This window comes from Mastigoproctus giganteus, chromosome 1 (genome assembly GCF_048544385.1).
Source record: "Mastigoproctus giganteus isolate SK-2022 chromosome 1, ASM4854438v1, whole genome shotgun sequence".
Lineage (NCBI taxonomy): Eukaryota > Metazoa > Arthropoda > Arachnida > Uropygi > Thelyphonidae > Mastigoproctus > Mastigoproctus giganteus.
Genome location: NC_143575.1, coordinates 234,342,068 through 234,360,965, shown reverse-complemented (window position 1 = coordinate 234,360,965; position 18,898 = coordinate 234,342,068). Strand labels below are relative to the sequence as shown.

General features: G+C 37.2%; 2 protein-coding genes across 2 annotated transcripts in view; one reads left to right on the top strand and one right to left on the bottom strand.

Moving 5' to 3' along the window:
- LOC150091646 (vitellogenin-6-like) overlaps positions 1-18,898 on the top strand; it is a 101,658-nt gene that overhangs the window by 38,223 nt on the left and 44,537 nt on the right. The window lies entirely within an intron of this gene.
- LOC150091647 (vitellogenin-3-like) overlaps positions 1-18,898 on the bottom strand; it is a 42,045-nt gene that overhangs the window by 11,618 nt on the left and 11,529 nt on the right. Inside the window, exons 6-17 of the mRNA XM_090369147.1 lie at positions 18,028-18,147; positions 16,436-16,705; positions 14,881-15,020; positions 13,609-14,007; positions 8,700-8,868; positions 8,332-8,580; positions 6,032-6,256; positions 5,716-5,933; positions 4,757-4,851; positions 4,528-4,652; positions 3,975-4,082; positions 1,645-1,762 (exon numbers count right to left, since the gene is read on the bottom strand). Coding sequence (XP_090225273.1) covers positions 1,645-1,762; positions 3,975-4,082; positions 4,528-4,652; positions 4,757-4,851; positions 5,716-5,933; positions 6,032-6,256; positions 8,332-8,580; positions 8,700-8,868; positions 13,609-14,007; positions 14,881-15,020; positions 16,436-16,705; positions 18,028-18,147 — 2,236 coding nt within the window. The remainder of the gene's footprint in view (positions 1-1,644; positions 1,763-3,974; positions 4,083-4,527; positions 4,653-4,756; positions 4,852-5,715; positions 5,934-6,031; positions 6,257-8,331; positions 8,581-8,699; positions 8,869-13,608; positions 14,008-14,880; positions 15,021-16,435; positions 16,706-18,027; positions 18,148-18,898) is intronic.

The following is an 18,898-nucleotide window of genomic DNA, read 5'->3' as shown; positions in this document are numbered from 1 at the left end:
ATTCCTGAACTGCTATACCATTTCCTGCACCACTTAAGACGCTGAAGACGAAATATTTCCAGTATTTCTATCAGCCTACTTTCGGTGAGTGGAACAGAATCAAGGTCAATAATATACGCGTTTGAGTTGATTGTGAAATGAGCCAAGATCAACTTAAACTCGTGTATTATGTACTTATACTTGACCACTCGGCTACATCGTTATTAGCTCATATCATGAGAATAAGTTTCATTCAGCCGCTCAAAGATATCCATGGTTTTATTTTTTATGTAAGTAAAATCTTTAATGTTTGTTAAAATCTTTTTTATGAATTGTTACTGGATCCGGGGAACTATAGAGATGTAAGTGTTAATTGCACTATGTCCAGACTATACTCTAAAGTGCTTCAGTTAAAATTACGAGAGGAGGTAAAGGATAAGATAAGCGAAGAACAAAGTGGATTTAGGTCAGGTCGCTCTTGTGTGGACAAGCTGTTTGTTCTACAACAGCTGGTGGAGAAAAGAAAAGCAAAGAATAAAGATACCTTCTTTGCCTTCATCGATTTAGAAACGGCTTATGACTCCGTTCCAAGAAAGGAATTATGGAAAGCCCTTCAAAATATGCCAGGTGATCCAGAGCTTATGGAACTGATTAGGGAATTGTACGAAAACAACGTGGCATATATTAAAGTTGGGAATAGTTTATTTAATCCAATCTATCCAACAAAGGGGCTGAGACAAGGATGTAGCCTATCACCTTTATTGTTCAATGTTTTCTTGGAATGTGCTTTACAAGAAAATTTAATTAAATTTAATTTAATTTAATTAAATTTACAGGAAAATTTAAATTTTCCATTTTTTCCCGTAGAACTAAAAAACAAATCGGACAGTCGTTAGTGGAATCGGTACTTTGCTACGGATGTGAGGTGTGGACACTGAAAGAGGGTGACAAAAAGAAGCTTAGAGCCCTAGAGATGGACTACCTACGTCGGAGTGCTAGGATTTCTAGGCTAGAGAGGATAACGCATGAGGAAACAAGAAGACGTATGCACGCAGATGAAGATATTATACAACGAATATAAAATAGGAGGTTGAGATGGTTTGGACATCTGAGCATGAATGAAGTGAGATGGCCAAAAATTATATATCAGTGGATACCACAAGGGAAGAGAAGGCGAGGACGTCCTAGAAAAACATGGAAGGAGGGTGCACTATCAGCCATGAGAAAGAGAAATTTGAAAGCTGAAGATGCCCACATCCGGCGACTTTGGAAAATGGGAACGACAAGGCCGCGATCTGCCGTATTAAGACGAACATAGATAGATAGTTACTGTAGGGTAAAGTGACCCAATAACGCCACCACTTTAATTTAACAGTCATTCAAGGAAGAGAGAGAACGCACCTTTAAATATGTCAATATATATTTGAATTCCTTGGGGAATTAAGCGAGTTCTGTTTACTTATTGAAAATAGTTCTCTTTTATTTTGTTGACGAGTAAAAAGAAAATAATAATAAATATAAAAACAGAAATCGAAAAGTGCCAAGTGGCCTTATCGTATCCATATGGAATACAATAACAACCCTGTAACTATTCGTGTTGTATCTATATTATATAAAGGATAGTTAAAAATTCGAGATAAGAAGATGCTGACTCGTGAAACTTACCTTTCTGCAAGTAGTTCACAAGGGTATGCTTATCAAACACCTGGTAGCCTAAACTGTAGAACAGTTTGGAGTACAAAGCTAATTTAAAGTCCTCATCTGTACGGGGGGCGACGTTCAACTGTAACCAAATATAAATGATTTATGAAATGAAAAGAAGAACAAAAGCGCTTACAATTAAAAGATTCCAAAATTGGTTCACTAGAGCGTAGTCCCGATAATCCGGTATTACAAACTCCTACAACACGAACACGTTTGTATTTTCCATATTTTTTCCCAAATTCAAGAATTTTCCAAAGACAATTTTTTTTTTGGTCTTTTTTTAAAAATATCAATCTAAATCTGTAATGGACAATAGAGTTCTTCTCACACAATACTGCACTTTGAAATTGCTTAAGCATGTTTTGAGATTTTTAAATATCAAGCGCTAAGGCATCTAAGTCTACGAGGCTTCAATATATTATTATTAGCAGTAGGGGCAAATGACACAAGAAAGAAAGTTCATAGAGGAGCAGCCAAAAAAAAAAAAAAAAAGCCAACACTTCGCATTTCCCCTGTACATCCCCCCCGCCGCTAACAATTTATCTGGTTTTTCCTTGAATCTATTTAAACTACCCACCTCTACAACACCAGATAGGAGTTTGTTCCAACAATAACCACCCTCTGCATGAAGATAAATTTATACACATCTACCCTGCAATCATCCTTCCTCGATTTGAATTCATGTCCCCTCGTGTGGGTATAAGTCCCACCAGCATTAAGCTTAACCTATTTTATTCAAAGCCTTAAAAATTTGCAAAACTGCAGCTTTTCTTGGTAAGACCACCCTTCTCTGCACTCGTTCTGACAGCTCCACATCGAATCTAAAATGAGGCCTCCAGACCTGTATGCAGTATTCAAGATGTGGCTTGCCCATTGCCTTATACTAGAGTCCTGTGTGAGTCCATTGTATTAGACCTTCGTATTTGTATTTGTTCCAACAATAACCACCCTCTGCATGAAGATAAATTTATACACATCTACCCTGCAATCATCCTTCCTCGATTTGAATTCATGTCCCCTCGTGTGGGTATAAGTCCCACCAGCATTAAGCTTAACCTATTTTATTCAAAGCCTTAAAAATTTGCAAAACTGCAGCTTTTCTTGGTAAGACCACCCTTCTCTGCACTTGTTCTGACAGCTCCACATCGAATCTAAAATGAGGCCTCCAGACCTGTATGCAGTATTCAAGATGTGGCTTGCCCATTGCCTTATACTAGAGTCCTGTGTGAGTCCATTGTATTAGACCTGCACCCATAGTAACTGGAACTACACCCCACAAATAAACAAAAAGACTTATTAAGAAAATCTGTCCTAAGTCTTTTATATATCAGTATTAATGCAATAAATCACTGGATCCGACAATATTGGTTTTTTTTATTGTATATAATACACAAACTTAAAAAACAAATAAATAGAAAATGTACTGAAATTATATTCGGAGCACAATATATCGATAATATATTCATTTTTGAAATTATTGTGATAAATTTACTTACATTCAAAAATTGAAGCCGCGAACTGCAAAATTATCTGAGACCCGAAGCAGGACTCCATCTTATACAATGGGATAATCACCTCCTTATCCCTTCTAGCAAAGTTCCTGTGTACCATTGGCAAAACCCCATGAGCTGTCCTAGCAACCTCTCTGCACTGCTCAGAGAACTTCATATCTGACTGCACAATTACACCTGGACCTTTTCATTCCCCACTGCCTGAGTGTGATACCACACAGTTGGTACGTTAATTTGAGATTGCCCATAAGCAGTACCAGGCATTTGTCAATGATAAATTTCGACCATTTCTTAGCCTATCTACCTAATTTCTCTAGATCTTGTTGGAACAGCAGCATATCTTCATTACCGTCATTAACCACCTTGCCAATCTTTGCATTATCTGCAAACTTAGACATTAAGCCTGATGTACCTTCATCAATATCATTGATAAAGTACAGAAAACAACGATGGACCAAGCACTGGACCGTGAGGGACTCTACTAATAACATTGGCCCACAAAAAAGCAGTGTCCATTGATAACCACTCTCTCTCTTCTCCCACTCAATCATCCCTTTATCCAAGTGCATGATGTCAAAATTATTTTTTGCATCCAGTTCCTTTGTTACTGAGTTGACAAAGCTGAATTTCAAAATTGAAAATGAAACATTAACTTAGAGGTTTAATTTCATTATTTTCTGTTAAAATTTTAAATCATTTTAATTTATACTAAATGATGCTCGATTTACATCGCGAGTAAAATAAAGTTCTTTTAATAAAAAAAAACAAAATTTAACTCACTTTTCTAAAGATTTCTTTGATTTCTGGAACGGCTTCATTGATTTCAATAATTCCTTGTTCTACAAGGGTAGCTATAAAATCGTCAACTCCACGCAGATTGTAACCAATCTAGGAAAAAAAAGATTATATGCATTATTATAAGCGAAGACATTCCATTTATTAATGACGGCTACGAAGGTATAACCTTTGAAAGCTCCAAAGGTTACACTTCGAAAAACGATTGTCCAATTCAACTCACACTGACTTCAAATTATTTCCCGAAACCACAGGCCCAGAACGGCAAATCTAAACCCTCCCCAATCTTAAAAAAAATTCTTCATTTATATTATTTAATCTCCATAAAAATCCTCAAAGAATACATTACATCTCAATATTGTAGAAAAACAGTCGATTGTCTTTGCAAATTATGATCTCTGGTTCTATACTGTGCTTGGTTAACATGACAGATTTGATAAAACTTTTTTAACAAAACCACACTTGCTATGTGATTGAAGAAATCTCTCTTATCTAGGGGACAACACAATAAGCGAATCTTAACAATCTGATAGATTACCTCGAAAGGTTGGTCAACGTATGGTCCAATGTTGTGAAGGAAAGAGAGATAAGACCAATAGGATAACTGGGACACATTGCTGCTGGCATAATTATATCTCAACTGGGCACCATAATTTCGTGATTCTGAAAATTAAAAAAAAAACATGTATATCAAATTGATAAGGAAAATTATATAAATAACTCGAAAGGTAAAAATACTTAGAGAATATTTAGAGAAAGAGAATTACCATAATAGTAATCATCAATAATAGCGTGGGAGTAATCAAGACCAAGATTATCAAATGGTTGTAATTTAGGGAAAACTTCTCTTGCACGGGCAGCACTGTAAAGAAAAGTATTTATAATTAAACTGTTAGTGTCTAGTGATTATTAAACACTACTGTTAGTTATACAAGAGTTAAAGCCCAAAGAAAAGAAGCTGATGCTAATTCTCTATATTCTTGATATCTAGTATGCAGTATAAGATGGATATATAGTCTTTAAACGATTAAATTTTTTTATGATATTTATAAACATGTCCGATTTTGTCTCTTTTTTTTTACAGACATGTCCGGTTTTAGCTCTTTATACAGACATGCCTCTAATGAAGTCCAGAGTATTGAACAGACATATAAAATTAAGAATATACAAAAGTCTCATTAGAACAGTTGTGACATACGGTTGTGAAGCTTGGACATTAAACGGGCTCAAAAACGAAAAGTTTTTGAGCCCGTACAAGACGTTGATGGATCCTGGAGGATCAGAATGAACCACGAACTTGACCATCTTATTCAGGGTGCAGACATCGTCAGATTTGTGAAGAGCCAGAGACTTGCCTGGTTAGGACATGTTATGAGAATGGATGACAGCAGAACAACTAAGAGTATAATGAAATGAAAACCTACCGGTAGGAGGGCGTTAGGAAGACCGCGGAAAAGATGGATGGATGACGTAGAAGAGGACTTAAAGATCATGGGAATAAGAAGCTGAAGAAGTTTGACTTCTGGGAGGGCTTATTGGTGGGACATCGTTGAGAAAGCTAAGACTCACCAACACCACTTTCAAACAAATGACATCGAGAAAAGGTAAATCAGCTATTTATTTTAAATATACGAGAGTGTCCTCCTACTTTTTATTGTTTTTAAATGGCTAAATAGTTCTACGAAATTCAAATATCAATTACTTAAAATTTGCACAGTGTACTTACATTGCTTGAGCACAGGGCATTGAGACATTACTCAGGTGATAGAACAGGCTGTACACGAAACTACCAACTTGTTTGTTAGGTTCTCTCCATGTTTGAGTAGCTATTTTCTCAAGCAGGCCCATTCCGGGTTTGCACATCATCAGTACTCTGAAAGCTTTTATACGAAGTTCATAAGGCTCAGCAGTGTTAAAGAAGATGTCGGTAAGCAATGGAAGGACCTGAAACATTTTTTTTGTTTTTAAATATGGTAGTACAGTTAGAAAAGGCTAAACTAATGTCGATTTTGGGAGGATGAAGCAATGATATGTCAACTTACATGTTTGGGATAGCGATGTGTGATGGGAATTAAGGAGTCAATAGCTACGCTGCGGATGAAGTTGCATTCTGCAGGATCAAATCTGGAATAGCAATCGCCCGACTCACCATTGGAGTAAGGTTCGATGTGTGTGAGGATTTCATAATGTGCGACCTGTCCCAGCATCTTCAAATACACCGCTTTATCTTCCATTTTATTGGCAGAAGCCAAACTGCTGGCAATATCCTGCGAAAAACAATAAGAAAGGATGCTCAAATGATTGAAATCCAATAATACAATTATTCGTTAATGATTTACATATATATTTAAAAATATTATGATGTATTTAACAAGTTTCTATTTTATTATTTAATTATATGAAAATTATTTTAGGTAGTATAATGTTTTTTATTCTAGTATTTAAAATTATTTCAGGTAATGCATTGTAAATCGCTAAAACACCTTTTGAAATTGTCTGAAATTACTTTTAATTAATAATGTAAAATGATTTTTAAAGTATAATAGGAAACAAATTGTCCGTTGTATTTTTGGTAGTATACTCTACGTGCTTAATCCATTTTATTCTCTGAGTTCTTCGGATGTTTTCTTTTCCTTTAAGAGCTAAACAAAAAGCCTTTGCCTGTTCAAATATTCATATTACATTTCTTTGTGATTTTATTTAATTGAAAAACTAATTTCTGTAAATTATGCTTTCAGTTGCTTATAACTTCCTGGGCCTGCAAATAATAAAGTTCCTATTGTTCGGCTCTTTCTTATACTAGCTTTCAAGGATTCCTGTTTTCCATTCTTTAAGCATGTTATTTATGTACAGGTCTCAGCTTATAGACTTCAATCAGATACCATCTAAGGTACCTAGTTACCAAGCTCTGTAGCTCGAAGTCTTTCCTCATACGGGTGCCCTTTTTTAAGATTTTACCAAATGGGTTGGCCATCTTTGGACTCTTTCTAGGAGCTTGATGTCTTTTTAGGTGCGTTTTCCATACTATGGTCTTATAAATGATTTATAATTCTGAGTCTATGATAGTTACTTTGCAGAAGTTTTGTTCAGAAAGATACATAGTAGCAGAACAAGACTAATATCGCTGCCTGAATTATCCTGACTAGTTCAGAGTTTCGAGGAAACACTATAAACACTTGACAGCTGGTCCACGAAGGAGAAGGCGATCAGCATCTACTGCCCTTGTGCCTCCTATTGTATATGTGTATTCTACTTATATGCACTGGGCACTGAAGATGACAACCCATATTTTGAGCAATTATCTTTGGTTCAAATTGATTTTTTTAATTAGCATAGTTTGAAACATGGAAGTGCAAATTTTGGAGGTGGGTTAGAAATGTTTTTGCTTGCCGATCACGATGTTTTATTTAAGAACAATAAAACAGCAAAATGATATTTTATTTTGGGGGTCCGTTGGTACAGCTAGGAACCACAAGGAAGTCTGCCAGTAAAGGTAGGAATCAAAAGGGATCTAGGGCGTAAAAATTTATGCGCCACTACTCTAAACTCCCTTCGTTTGTCTATCAAGATCGTACGTACTGAATCTGCATAAATACAAGATCTTCAAGTTCTAAAAGCCATTTTGTTTTTAACTAAAATATGGTTATAAAATGGTCAGGGTTTTCCAATAAATATTTTAGTGTATATTTTATATACTGTATTCAATAAGCTAATTTTCCAACCATGATAGCAACTGGAAAATAATGAAGGTAGAAGAGTAGTAAGAATCCTAGTCGAACAGGACGTTACCATGGCTTTATTTCAAGTGCTGAACATGAGATTTATATGCAACTAAGAGTTAACTGAAACATAGCAGAAACCAAAATAAGGAAAGTATTCAGAGAGCTAAGAAAGCTAAAAGACAATTCGCATACGGAAGGAAGAGACAACTCAAGCAACGGACAAGTGGATTTCCTTGCATGCCAAGGGCAATCTTATAGGAGAATTTAAAGTTCATGGACGTTGACATCCATCAGATAATCAAGTTAAAGACAAGATTGGAACTCAGATTCAGAACAGAAGTGGAGTGTGGAAGGGGTAGGTGAGGGGATTGGTGAAAGTAACAGAGAACCGCTACATAAATCTATATGCAAGTACACATTTTCCATACGATCTTGCTCAAAAATTTGAAATTAACAGGCGGAAGTACACGAAGTGAAACGTTTAATAAAATAAATTTTTTTCTCATAGTGACTTCAGAGTATTGCACAGGAGCGTGCAAAATACTCCGAAGTCACAGAGTCAAAAATTTCGCTAATCAGATTAATATCTAGGTTATACTATTAATGGTTATCTAGCCTACCTGGATATACGACTGCAGTTTAGAGGTAGGACACTCTTCGCTATTTTGATAACGAGATGAAGCATCAGATGCAGAGTGTGGAGATGTGTGAGGAGCAGTGGGGTCCACATATGAACGGATACGATAAGGATGCGATGCCGGCTCGAACTTGGGAACTACGCAGGTCTCGTGCACCAGCCTTGCATAAGTTAAGCAAGCAGAATTGGACAAGAACTGTTTTGAGGCTACGTCTGGAGCATGGCAGAGACGCTACACGGAAGAAAAAAGGATGGTTAGAAAAAATATATGAATATGGCTTGAAGAAACTGGGATAATGGCAAAGAATGAAAACAATGGGTACAATTAAAAGATAAAGTTTGTAACCTTACCTGATATGCATCAACAACCTCTAGACTGGGATAGATCATGTTCTTGGGAACGGCTTCAACCACCTCGACAGCCTCATATTCCAATAGCTGGTTTTTTTCTATGAGAGAAGCTGCATATTGTAGTGCCGGAACGGTTCCACTGAGAGGAAGGATGTCCAGGAACACTTTCCTACAGTTAACATAATCATTTCAATATAAATTATAAGATTAATTTGCAAAAACAACAAATGAATGCGCACTTTGGATCCTTAGATCCAAGTGCACATTCGTTTACTTAAGATCTTTCGTAACCATAACAAAAAAATCACATAACAACAAAATTTATATGATAAAAATTGTAAAATAAATAACAAGGTAATGTATTTTAAAGAAACGAAAGCTTCTGGTTGAACGTACTTTTACGATAAATCTGAAATACATACACTGGCCAAAAAAATACGAACCTTTATTCAATATCGAATTGGGCCGCCTTTGTTTCAAATAACAGCAAGTGTGCGGCGCGGCATGGATTCTGTAAGGTGTTTAGTGCATTTTGGTCTAATTACAACCACTCTTCCAGCAAAATATCGCGTAGCTGCAACAAAGTTGAAAGAAGAGGACTTCGTTGACGAATAGCTCTCTCCAGCATATTTCACACATTCTCAACAGGACTGAGATCAAGTGAATTCAGAGAATATGATGGAAATCCGTGTCATGTTCTTCTCTGAATCATTCTTGCACGATTCTAGCATGATGCGCTGTTACACACTCATCCATAAAGTAGACATCACTTTCGGGATAAAAGTGAAACATGTAGGGTGCAGTAGATCTGATACAAAATTCAGGTACTTCCTGGATGACATTCGACCTTCGATTGGAATCAGTGAACCCACTCCGTTCCAACAAAAAATTACCCACACCATGATAGCACCTCCAAATGCTTGAGTTGTCTTAACATAGCAAGCAAGGTCCATTGTTTCGTGATTCGTCTAACCACACGACTTTCTTCAGTTGATCTATTGTCCAATCATGATATTCTTGGCACCACTGCAAGCATATTTTTCTGGTTTTCTCTGAAACAAGTGGTTTTCGAAAAGGCAGGCGACTGTCAATACCCAATTTCTTTAATTCCCTGAGCATAGTACAGGTCCAAATCGGACAGTTCTAGAGTTGAATTCAGATGTTATTTTCTGCACACTGGATGTCTTATTTTTCCGTACAGTCCTTCTGAGAGTATGACGGCTTCGCTCTTGAAGTATTGTTTTTCTACCAGATTTTCGCCTTTGAGATGTGGAAAAACCGCCTGCTCTTTCCAGTCATTAAAAATCTTTGAGATGGATGCTTTGAAGAAACCTGTTATGTCTTTCGTTTCTTGAATCTGGCTCCTGCTCAACGTGCAACCACGATATGACTTTTTTTAAAAGTCTGATTGATCACGTGTTTCCCCATTCTGGCTTCAGATTACTGCAGTCGAAAAGCCTGTGAAGTCTTAATACTAACCAGGCAAACAGCATCATCCCACGTGACAGTTTTCTTTGCATCTCTTCTGTCTTAATACAAAGGTTCGTTTTTTAAGATAGTGTGTGTACATTTTCAATAGAAGCTATATTTTTTAACGTCCTGTTACATTACATGGCTGTTGTTAGGAAAAGCTGGCTAACCTAAATTAATTACAACGCTGCTTGAACTACATTTTAGATAGGTCAAGCAGAAAAAAAAAGAAAAGATGTCCAAATAAATTTAGATTTAGTAAATATACTGTTTTTTTTGTTCAGGGTACTGATTTTATTACTGCTGAACTAAGTGTCCACGAGAGCATCGTCTTTCGTTGCAAAAGTTTCATGCAAAGAGAATTATAAACATCAACAAAGGCTTTTATAAGATAAATTGAAATACAACAGCAGAAACCGCAAAACAACTTCACGTTTTGATCAATAAATTTTGGGTGCATTATGTGATCAGTGGGGACGTTCTGCTTCCTACACCTCAAATTTTAGTTTTCGCTGAAGGGTAAATTTTCTTTAAGCAGTATTTTAACGGATATAAAATAAATTGATATATACACAGTGCATGCGGGTAGCTCTTGCTGCCAGTTTATTGGTTTATTTGGATAATCGATGCTTCAGGTGACTCATGTTCAGATAGTGTATAGTGTTTTTAGGGTCTGACGGCACCAGGGGTTTCCCCCATCTCCGCGTAATATACATTGTGGTGTGATACAGAACACTGTAGAGGCCAGAGGTTTAAAAGTGTGTGGATATTGTGGCGTGTAATGTTTTGTACCGTTGTTCATCTGGTCTTTTAGCCGTTGGGTCTCAAATGAGGCCCACCGTTGCCCACACTATACCTCGTGGAGGCAGACCAGGTACACCAGTATTTTAGAAATTTACTATTTACTCTGGCAGGTCCTGCCACCTAATTTCCTGAGATTTCAGTGGCTAGGACCTATAAAAAAAAAAAAAAAGTGGAGGGGGGGGGGAGGAACGCTAGAAATTGGGTCAGGTCGAAAGAGATATAAGTTATACGGGTTAGAGTTCATTTTTTATTATTTTTTTATTTTTTAAATTTTTGTGTGGGGCTTGTGTAGTTTTGGCAAGGGTCAAACGCTAGTCGCAAGATAGCTAGAGAGGGGAGGGAGACTGAAGACTGGGGGGTGAAAGACAGAAATATGGAGTCAATAGTGAAGATAACCCCAAAAGTCGGCGGGGCAGGCCCATTCTCCATCAGGTGAAGATAGGGGATGGAAGGGAGGAGGGTACAGAGTAACTATCCCCTGCCAAGGGAAGGGAAAGAAAGTGAACCGAGTGAGGGTACCCGGTTCGGATCGCCTAATGATGTTTCGGCAGCAAACAGCATAATGTCTTTGTCAGGTCTTCGTACGCCATTCCTGGGACATGTTGTCCCGTCCGTGTGAGTGGTCAAGTCCAGATAATGACTCCAGTTTAAGCCAGTGGTCAGATCCAGGTTAAGTTAATGATTAGTTTTTCAGATTGTAGCTGTTAGGTTTTTGTTTGGTTGACACATCTAAGGATCTTTATTATGGATGATGAGTGGTTAGTTTGTGGGAAAATTCCTGCTAAGGTTGTGGGTATGTCCTTCTTCTAGTAAAAAGATCCTGCGCAAACTGCGTTAAGGCTTTATAGTTGTCCTCGCTCTCCAGGAGATATTGTTCTTGGTTTATTGGTGAGAAACGTATTCTAGTTATTAAGAGGCAGCGGAGGTCTTCGTATAGTTGGCAGTGGTGCATGAGGTGCTCCCACGTCTCTGGCTGTCCACAGTGGCAGAGAGGGATGTCACTCAATCCGAAACTGGAGAGATTTGCTCTTATTGCGCCATGTCCCGTGAGCAGGTAAGATGTCAGCAGACCCGGTGAAAACCAGTTTGGGCTTTTGAGAAACACTAGTTGATTATCCGGTATGAATCTTCTGGTGACTTCCCCTTTTGTCGAAGTCGTCCAGCGGGTTTGCCAGGCCTGCTGTAGGTGGGTGAGAAGGCGTTTTTTCTCAAGTTTACGATCGTTCGTCGGATCAGTTGTGTAGTCTAGGCAGGCGATTGATTTGCCTTTGGATAGTTGATAAAGCAACCCACAGCGGACGATCTCCAGGTCCAGGGGGAGAGCACCCAAGAGGACCTGGAGGGCGTGGGTGCTTACAGTAGAGCAGGCTCTCGAGATTGTTAGTAGGACTGAACGTTGAATGGTCCTAGCTTCCTTTTGTTTACTGCTGTTACCGCCTTGTGGAACCAGACTCGTGATGCGTATGTTATTGCTGGTAAGAAGACTGCCTTATAGAAGAGGGCTAGGGTCCTCTTCTTAAGTCCTCAGTCGCGACGAGTGACTCTAGCTATTAGTGCGGAGTATTTTTGATTTTGCTTCGGAGGTAAGTAAGATGGGGTGTGAATGACAGATTTTTATCCAGCAGAATACCAAGATATTTAAGTTCGGTGGAAAGCTTAATTGTTGTTTCCTGAATCTTTATCTGGGTAGGCCTTCTGATATTGAGAGAACCTTTAAGTAGGATGGAGCAGGTTTTTGTTGGGGATATCTTTAAGTGGTTTTGAGTGGCCCAGTCTTGTAGGATATTTATAGCACGGTTTGCAGAGATCTCTAGTTGAGTTCTTGAGTCTGCCGCCAGCATCAGGATCAGGTCATCCGCATAGGCCTGCGATCTCACATTACCAAGGTCGAGGTTTAGAAATCTGTCGAGCACCACGTTCCAGAGAAGTGGGCCAAGTACTGAGCCTTGTGGGCATCCTCTATAGACTGGTCGTGTGACTGAACAGTACGGAGCACTGACAGTTACTCTTCTGTTTGCAAGATAGGTTTTTATGCAATTGTACAAATTAGCTAGTAGTTTTGCTTTCCGGAGTCTGCCAAGGACGCTTGGCCACCAGAGGGAGTCAAACGCCCCGGCAAAATCCACTGAAATGACAAGGAAGTATTTATGGCTGGTAGTGGTAGCTGCTTTGACGATATTCTCTAAGGCGTCCACCGTGGAGCATCCCCTTCTACAGCCGTATTGGTTGTCAGAGTGAAGGCCAGCCTTGGAGTAATGAATTTCTATTCTATTGCTTAGAAGATGTTCTAGGAGTTTGCTTAGTATGGATAGAAGAGCGATGGGCCGGTATGACTCCGGAAGGTCTTGTGGTTTTGTCGGATTCTTGAGAATAAGCCTTAATTTTGCAGATCTCCATACTGCTGGGAAATGGCCTGCTTCAAGGCAATGGTTGAAGAGTTCAGATAGTCAACGTTCAATTGTATTTTCAAGGATTATTACCATAGTTGTGTGTGTGTGTGTGTGTGTGTGTGTGTGTGTGTGTGTGTGTGTGTGTGTGTGTGTGTGTGTGTGTGTGTGTGTGTGTGTGTGTGTGTGTGTGTGTGTGTGTGTGTGTGTGTGTGTGTGTGTGTGTTTTGTTAGAGAATTAAACTTACCTGGCGACTTGGAGCCAGTCTGAAGAACCAGGTCTGGGAGACACATTTGCCCACACATTCTCCAATGATCGGGCGTCCAATGAACGAATAGTTTCTTTCAACTCAATAATCTTTTCTCCGACATCCCTACTCCTTTCTGGGTCTTCTTCAGCAAGAGCAGAAGATATTTCTTTGATAAGTTCCACTGCCTTCTGTTCGAATCTGGATGGAGAACGCTGGTATCTTGGTGGCACTTTTCGGTCATCGTAGCCATAATTTGGACTCGGTAGGTGGTAGGAACTGGCGCTCCAACTAATATCAGGTAGCTCGTATTCAAGAGAAGTGTACTTGACAGGCTGAGAAATCTGAATTGGTGCTTCTCGTGATCCTTCATAGACTGCTTGCAGAGACAAATTGTGGCTGAAAGCGTAAAAAAAAAGTATTTTCAGTGATTTTATTGCGTTATATTTATTTCCAATAAGTTTGTAAAACAGAATTTATTGTCATGACAACCATTTTAATCTCAATAATTTTGATATGAAAGTGCATGAGATTATGTTATATAAATTTTTCCAATCTCCTTTAGCCTTCATGTTGGCACCTTCTTTAGCCCACACAGGTGGTAGAATCGGCCTTCTTTCCAGACAGGGTGGAAAAGACCTGAGTTCGAATCCCGGGAGTAATTTTTATGGGCCTTTTTCATAATGTGGCCGAGTTAGTCGGTCACAGGCAAGGTTAAGATGGTTTTTCTCCAAGAAACTCAGGTTTTTCGACTAGAAAACAGAAAATTAACCACAGAACACATGCAGTTTAAAGAAAATATACACGAGCAATATGACCTTAGTCGCTCATACTCCCAAAACCCTACTACAACAATAACCAATCCCCTTTCTAAGAGGATCGGTAAAAATTGAAAAAATTCGAAATATAAAACACGAAAAAATTCGAAATTTAAAACTAAAAAATATTTGACATATAAAACTTTGGCTTTGTATACAGTATAACTTGTCGAATCTGGGGGTATCCCAGCAATGCTTAAAATAACAAAATAATTTTAACAAAAATTATTTTGTTATTTTAAATTATCCATGATAGTAACCAACGGAACAATAGAACAAAAATTCAATCTTCTCTTCAGTCACACTTGAGATCTGAGAATTAGGATTTCGATTCGCTTCAACAAAATTACTGTGGGCAACAGTGTTGCGGGAGTGCAAGAGGAAATTCGAATTTCTGAAATGCTAATTATCTAACAAAATGTTGGAAAATAACAAAGAAATACAGTATACTCACTATAAATAATGTACAATCGTTTTGTCGAGCAAAGTGAACGTTGTCTTCCTTTCATTATAATATTCCTGAAGGAGACCCGCTCCCCACGGACCGGTGATATTATAACGGGTGTAGGAGTATGGCTTCATCAGAGTATGATCCTACAAATGAAACAAAATTATTACTCATATAGGATCTGAAATACGTGGACAAAACAGAATGATGCTTACATATATTTTTGAGATGGCCCGTTGTCTGAAGCAGTGAGCCTCGGACAATAGGGTTTTACGTCCACCACAAACATGACAATTTGGGTTAAGGATTCCAGAGTATATGTCGAAAGTTATTTATGAAGAATGAAAGGCCCGAAGGAAGATTTCTGGGGAACTCGACTGTTAGGATAAAAGGTTTTGAATGAGTATTGTTGATAAAAGCATGATGTCTCTTGAAGGATACCGAATTCCTTAAAAACAACCTCACCTCATCTACGTCCATAAAATGTATATGGTCGGGTTGCTTGTTTTTCTGGATGAAAAACTCGAGTTGTGGGATTTTTATAGGACTTTTTCACAACGTGCCTGAGTTAGTCAGCCTTAGGCGAGGGTAGTATAGTACCTTCTCCCGAAAACTCGGGTTTTTCGTCCAGAAAACAGAAAACGAACCACAGAACACACGCAATTTATAGACGATATAGATGGGGCAATATGGCCTTAGTCACCGATGCTCCTAAAACCCAATAACAACAACATAAACTTTATTATTGATTCTCCAGCCCGTCTTCTTTTACTTTTCTCTATACCCCGTTCGAATTCTCACCATAAACCATTTCTCAATATCTTTATACAGTATTGCCCTCTTTGCTCTTCTGATCATTTACTTTCTTATCCTCTGTTTGTTTCCTTCATTTTATTTATTTATTAAAATAAATAAACACCAAACTGATTTTACGATTAACCCATCTATGCATAAGGAATTATTCTTCACTCTCTTTCATTAAGCCTATTTTCTATAAATTTCGATGTACCAGGGTTGAATTGTTTAATTCGCGTCTTTGAGGTCTGCCAAGGTTTTTCTTTTTCGAAATAATCTTGTGCAATCGATGAACCTACTTGTTGAAGCATTTCTTGATAGGTCTCTAACAGTCTTTATGAAATTAAGACGTGGTTACTTTCATAAACTTAAATTTTAGATTAAGATGAATAATAATGAGAGATTGAATATAGAAAAAGAAGAAATCTCTAATTAAATTCGCATTTAATAATTAATAAATTTGAAAAAAATTATAAAAAAATTATAAATTAAAATTCAATTTTATTTTTGAAATTATTTTATAAAATTTATAAGCAACAATTTAAAATTTCCATTAATTATGGAGCTTTTAAAAATCACATTGAATTCTAGTGCTAGTGGTTTACTCTAATAACTGAAATAATTAAGGATTTTATTCTCTGAATTCATGAACTAATGGAAATCAATCACAGAATTAACTAGGTGAGTTATTCGTCTCTATTAACTCCAAGGGAATATTAAAAACATTAAAGTCGATTCAAATAAACGCAATTTAGGGTTTACTTACAGGCTTCTGGCCATAGGGACATCCAGGACTGTAGGAACACGGCTCAGGTCTTCGTCTATGCTCGTGTTCTTCTGGAAGTGGTCCGCACGCACCAGGACAACCTTGAAAGTCGAAATTATGGATCCTGTAATCTAGTTCTTGCTTGCAGTGCTCATAGTTCCAGTTCTTGGTTACGTTGTAATAGTCATCAGGATGGGAAATACCTGGGAGATCAGGGCTTGGGATGGTGCCCTCCTGGTACCACACTTCGCACTCTCCATGCACTCCACTCTAGAAGGGAAAATGTGATAAAATAAGAACATGATATAGAAATAGAACTAATCTCGTTTAAAGATTCCTTAATGAAATTAATTATAATTTCAGAAAGATTCTCACCTCCATGACATTGTAAACCTTTGAGGATAGAGTGGGATAATTTTCGCTCTTATTCGTCTTTAGCTGGAGTTTCTCCAAGATGCTTCTCTTTATATTCTTGCTCCAGACGTTATCTTGAGCATCCATTACATAGGATACCACCTAGTAATGATATGGAATCAACCTATTAATTATTTGATTTCCAAGCATTTTTTTTCAGTTGATAATAAATAATGTTTGTAATTTAAGTGCGTTCTCTGGGCAGCTTGTCTATTTGCTGGGGGGGAAAAAAAACTATCCGGTGACTGTTTAACTCGGCCACAATGATTCCATGAATTCTATGAGAGAATTCGGTGTATGACAAAACAAGCCCGAAAATACAAACTTTTAATATGCTGTGTTGTAAATGGTTAATTTAATGATCACTGTAATGAACTAAAGATTCATTCGTTGGCCAAAGTTAATATGAGTTATACGCGCAAAGCGTCTGTTGTCTTCACATCAGTCCGCATGTAATAACTCGATTTTTATAGTGGATAGCTTTTTATTAAAATTTATGTTTCGCTTTTTCAGAAAGATTTGTCGAACGTTCCCAAATTTCATTAAAATCGGACCAATAGCAATTCGGCAATTATTATTTCATTGTCCACCAGTCCGTCGGCATGTAATAACTCGACTCTCAGTGGATGGATTTTCAGAAGATTTTATATAAGCTCTTTTAGAAAAAATTGTCGAGTCCTAAATTTTATTAAAACTAAACAGGTATAAATCTGGAGATCCCCAAAGAAGTATGGTCCCAAAACCATCAATCCACCTAGTCTCCCAGATACCATTGCACGTTCCTGGAATAAGAGCACGGATTGATTGAGTTTGCGAATATTATCATTAGCAGGACTGTCCAGGACTGTCCTCCCACACTGTAAGGCTGTTGTAATATAGGAGAACACCCACGTTGAATATTACTTTCCGGAACTCCAGTCTTGCTATTCGTAATTGATAACAGTTCCTGGATTGTTATTTTTCTCTTTTCCTATTTTTAAAAATTTATTTAAAATGCTATCAAAAAGAAAAAGTGAAAAATGTGTTAAATAAAGTTGTATTGATTAATTAATTAAAAATTTTTAAAAAAATACAAATAATAAATTTAAATTAATTTTTTCAAATTTCTATATAAAATTATTATAAATTTCAGTTTTTTTAAATTGTTTTCTTACTTATTTAAATTAATTTTTAATCACCTCTCCATTCCTGTATTGGAAAGTAACAGGTTTAGAAAGTACAGCTTCCAGTTCAGAGTCTCTTTGGAATTGAGCCGCATCAATATCTGAGTGAAATTTGTCTGACTCTATATTCTTAATCTATAGGAAAGAAAGAAAGAAATAATCCTTTATTTTTTTAAATTATAATAACAGCAGATATTTTTTTGACTTCGTGAAACAAGTGTTTTTATTCATTAATAAAATGTGTGATGAATTGCATGTTGATCACATAAGTGAAAGAATATAATCTATCACTACGTTTGTATCTGAAAATTCTTGCATATTATTATTAATATTATTAAATCAGTTTATTTATTTATTGGAAAATTTCACCAGTGAACAGCTTTCGGCCAGGAGGGTGTACACACCAGGATAAGATCCAGATGTAACTATTAATCATGTTTAATATCAAGTCCTATTTTAGATTTTAGATTAGTCTTCAAGGTCAATCATTATCCGGGCAATTTTTGTATTGATTTTTATGTATTTCACTTGGATTACAACAGTTTATGTATAGCTTCAAGTCATCAGCATATTCGAAAGAGTAGACAGATACTATCTCTGACCAGATATTGAGGTGAGAGTATTAGTTTTATTTCTTTTTTCTCTTGGATGGGCTTCACTTGGATTACCAGAATTTGTAAATAGTTTCAGGTCATGAGCGTGAGATAACATATTGGAATAAGGGAACGGAAACAGTTCCAATGCTGCTGCAAACATCAGAGAGTAATCGGACTTGAATTTTTAAAGGTTTGCAGAAGTGGTTGAAGGCCATAGAAGTTGTTTTCAGTTTCAACAACGTTTAAGCAAATTGCAATATGTATGTACGTACTCGATTCCTGGTTGAGAT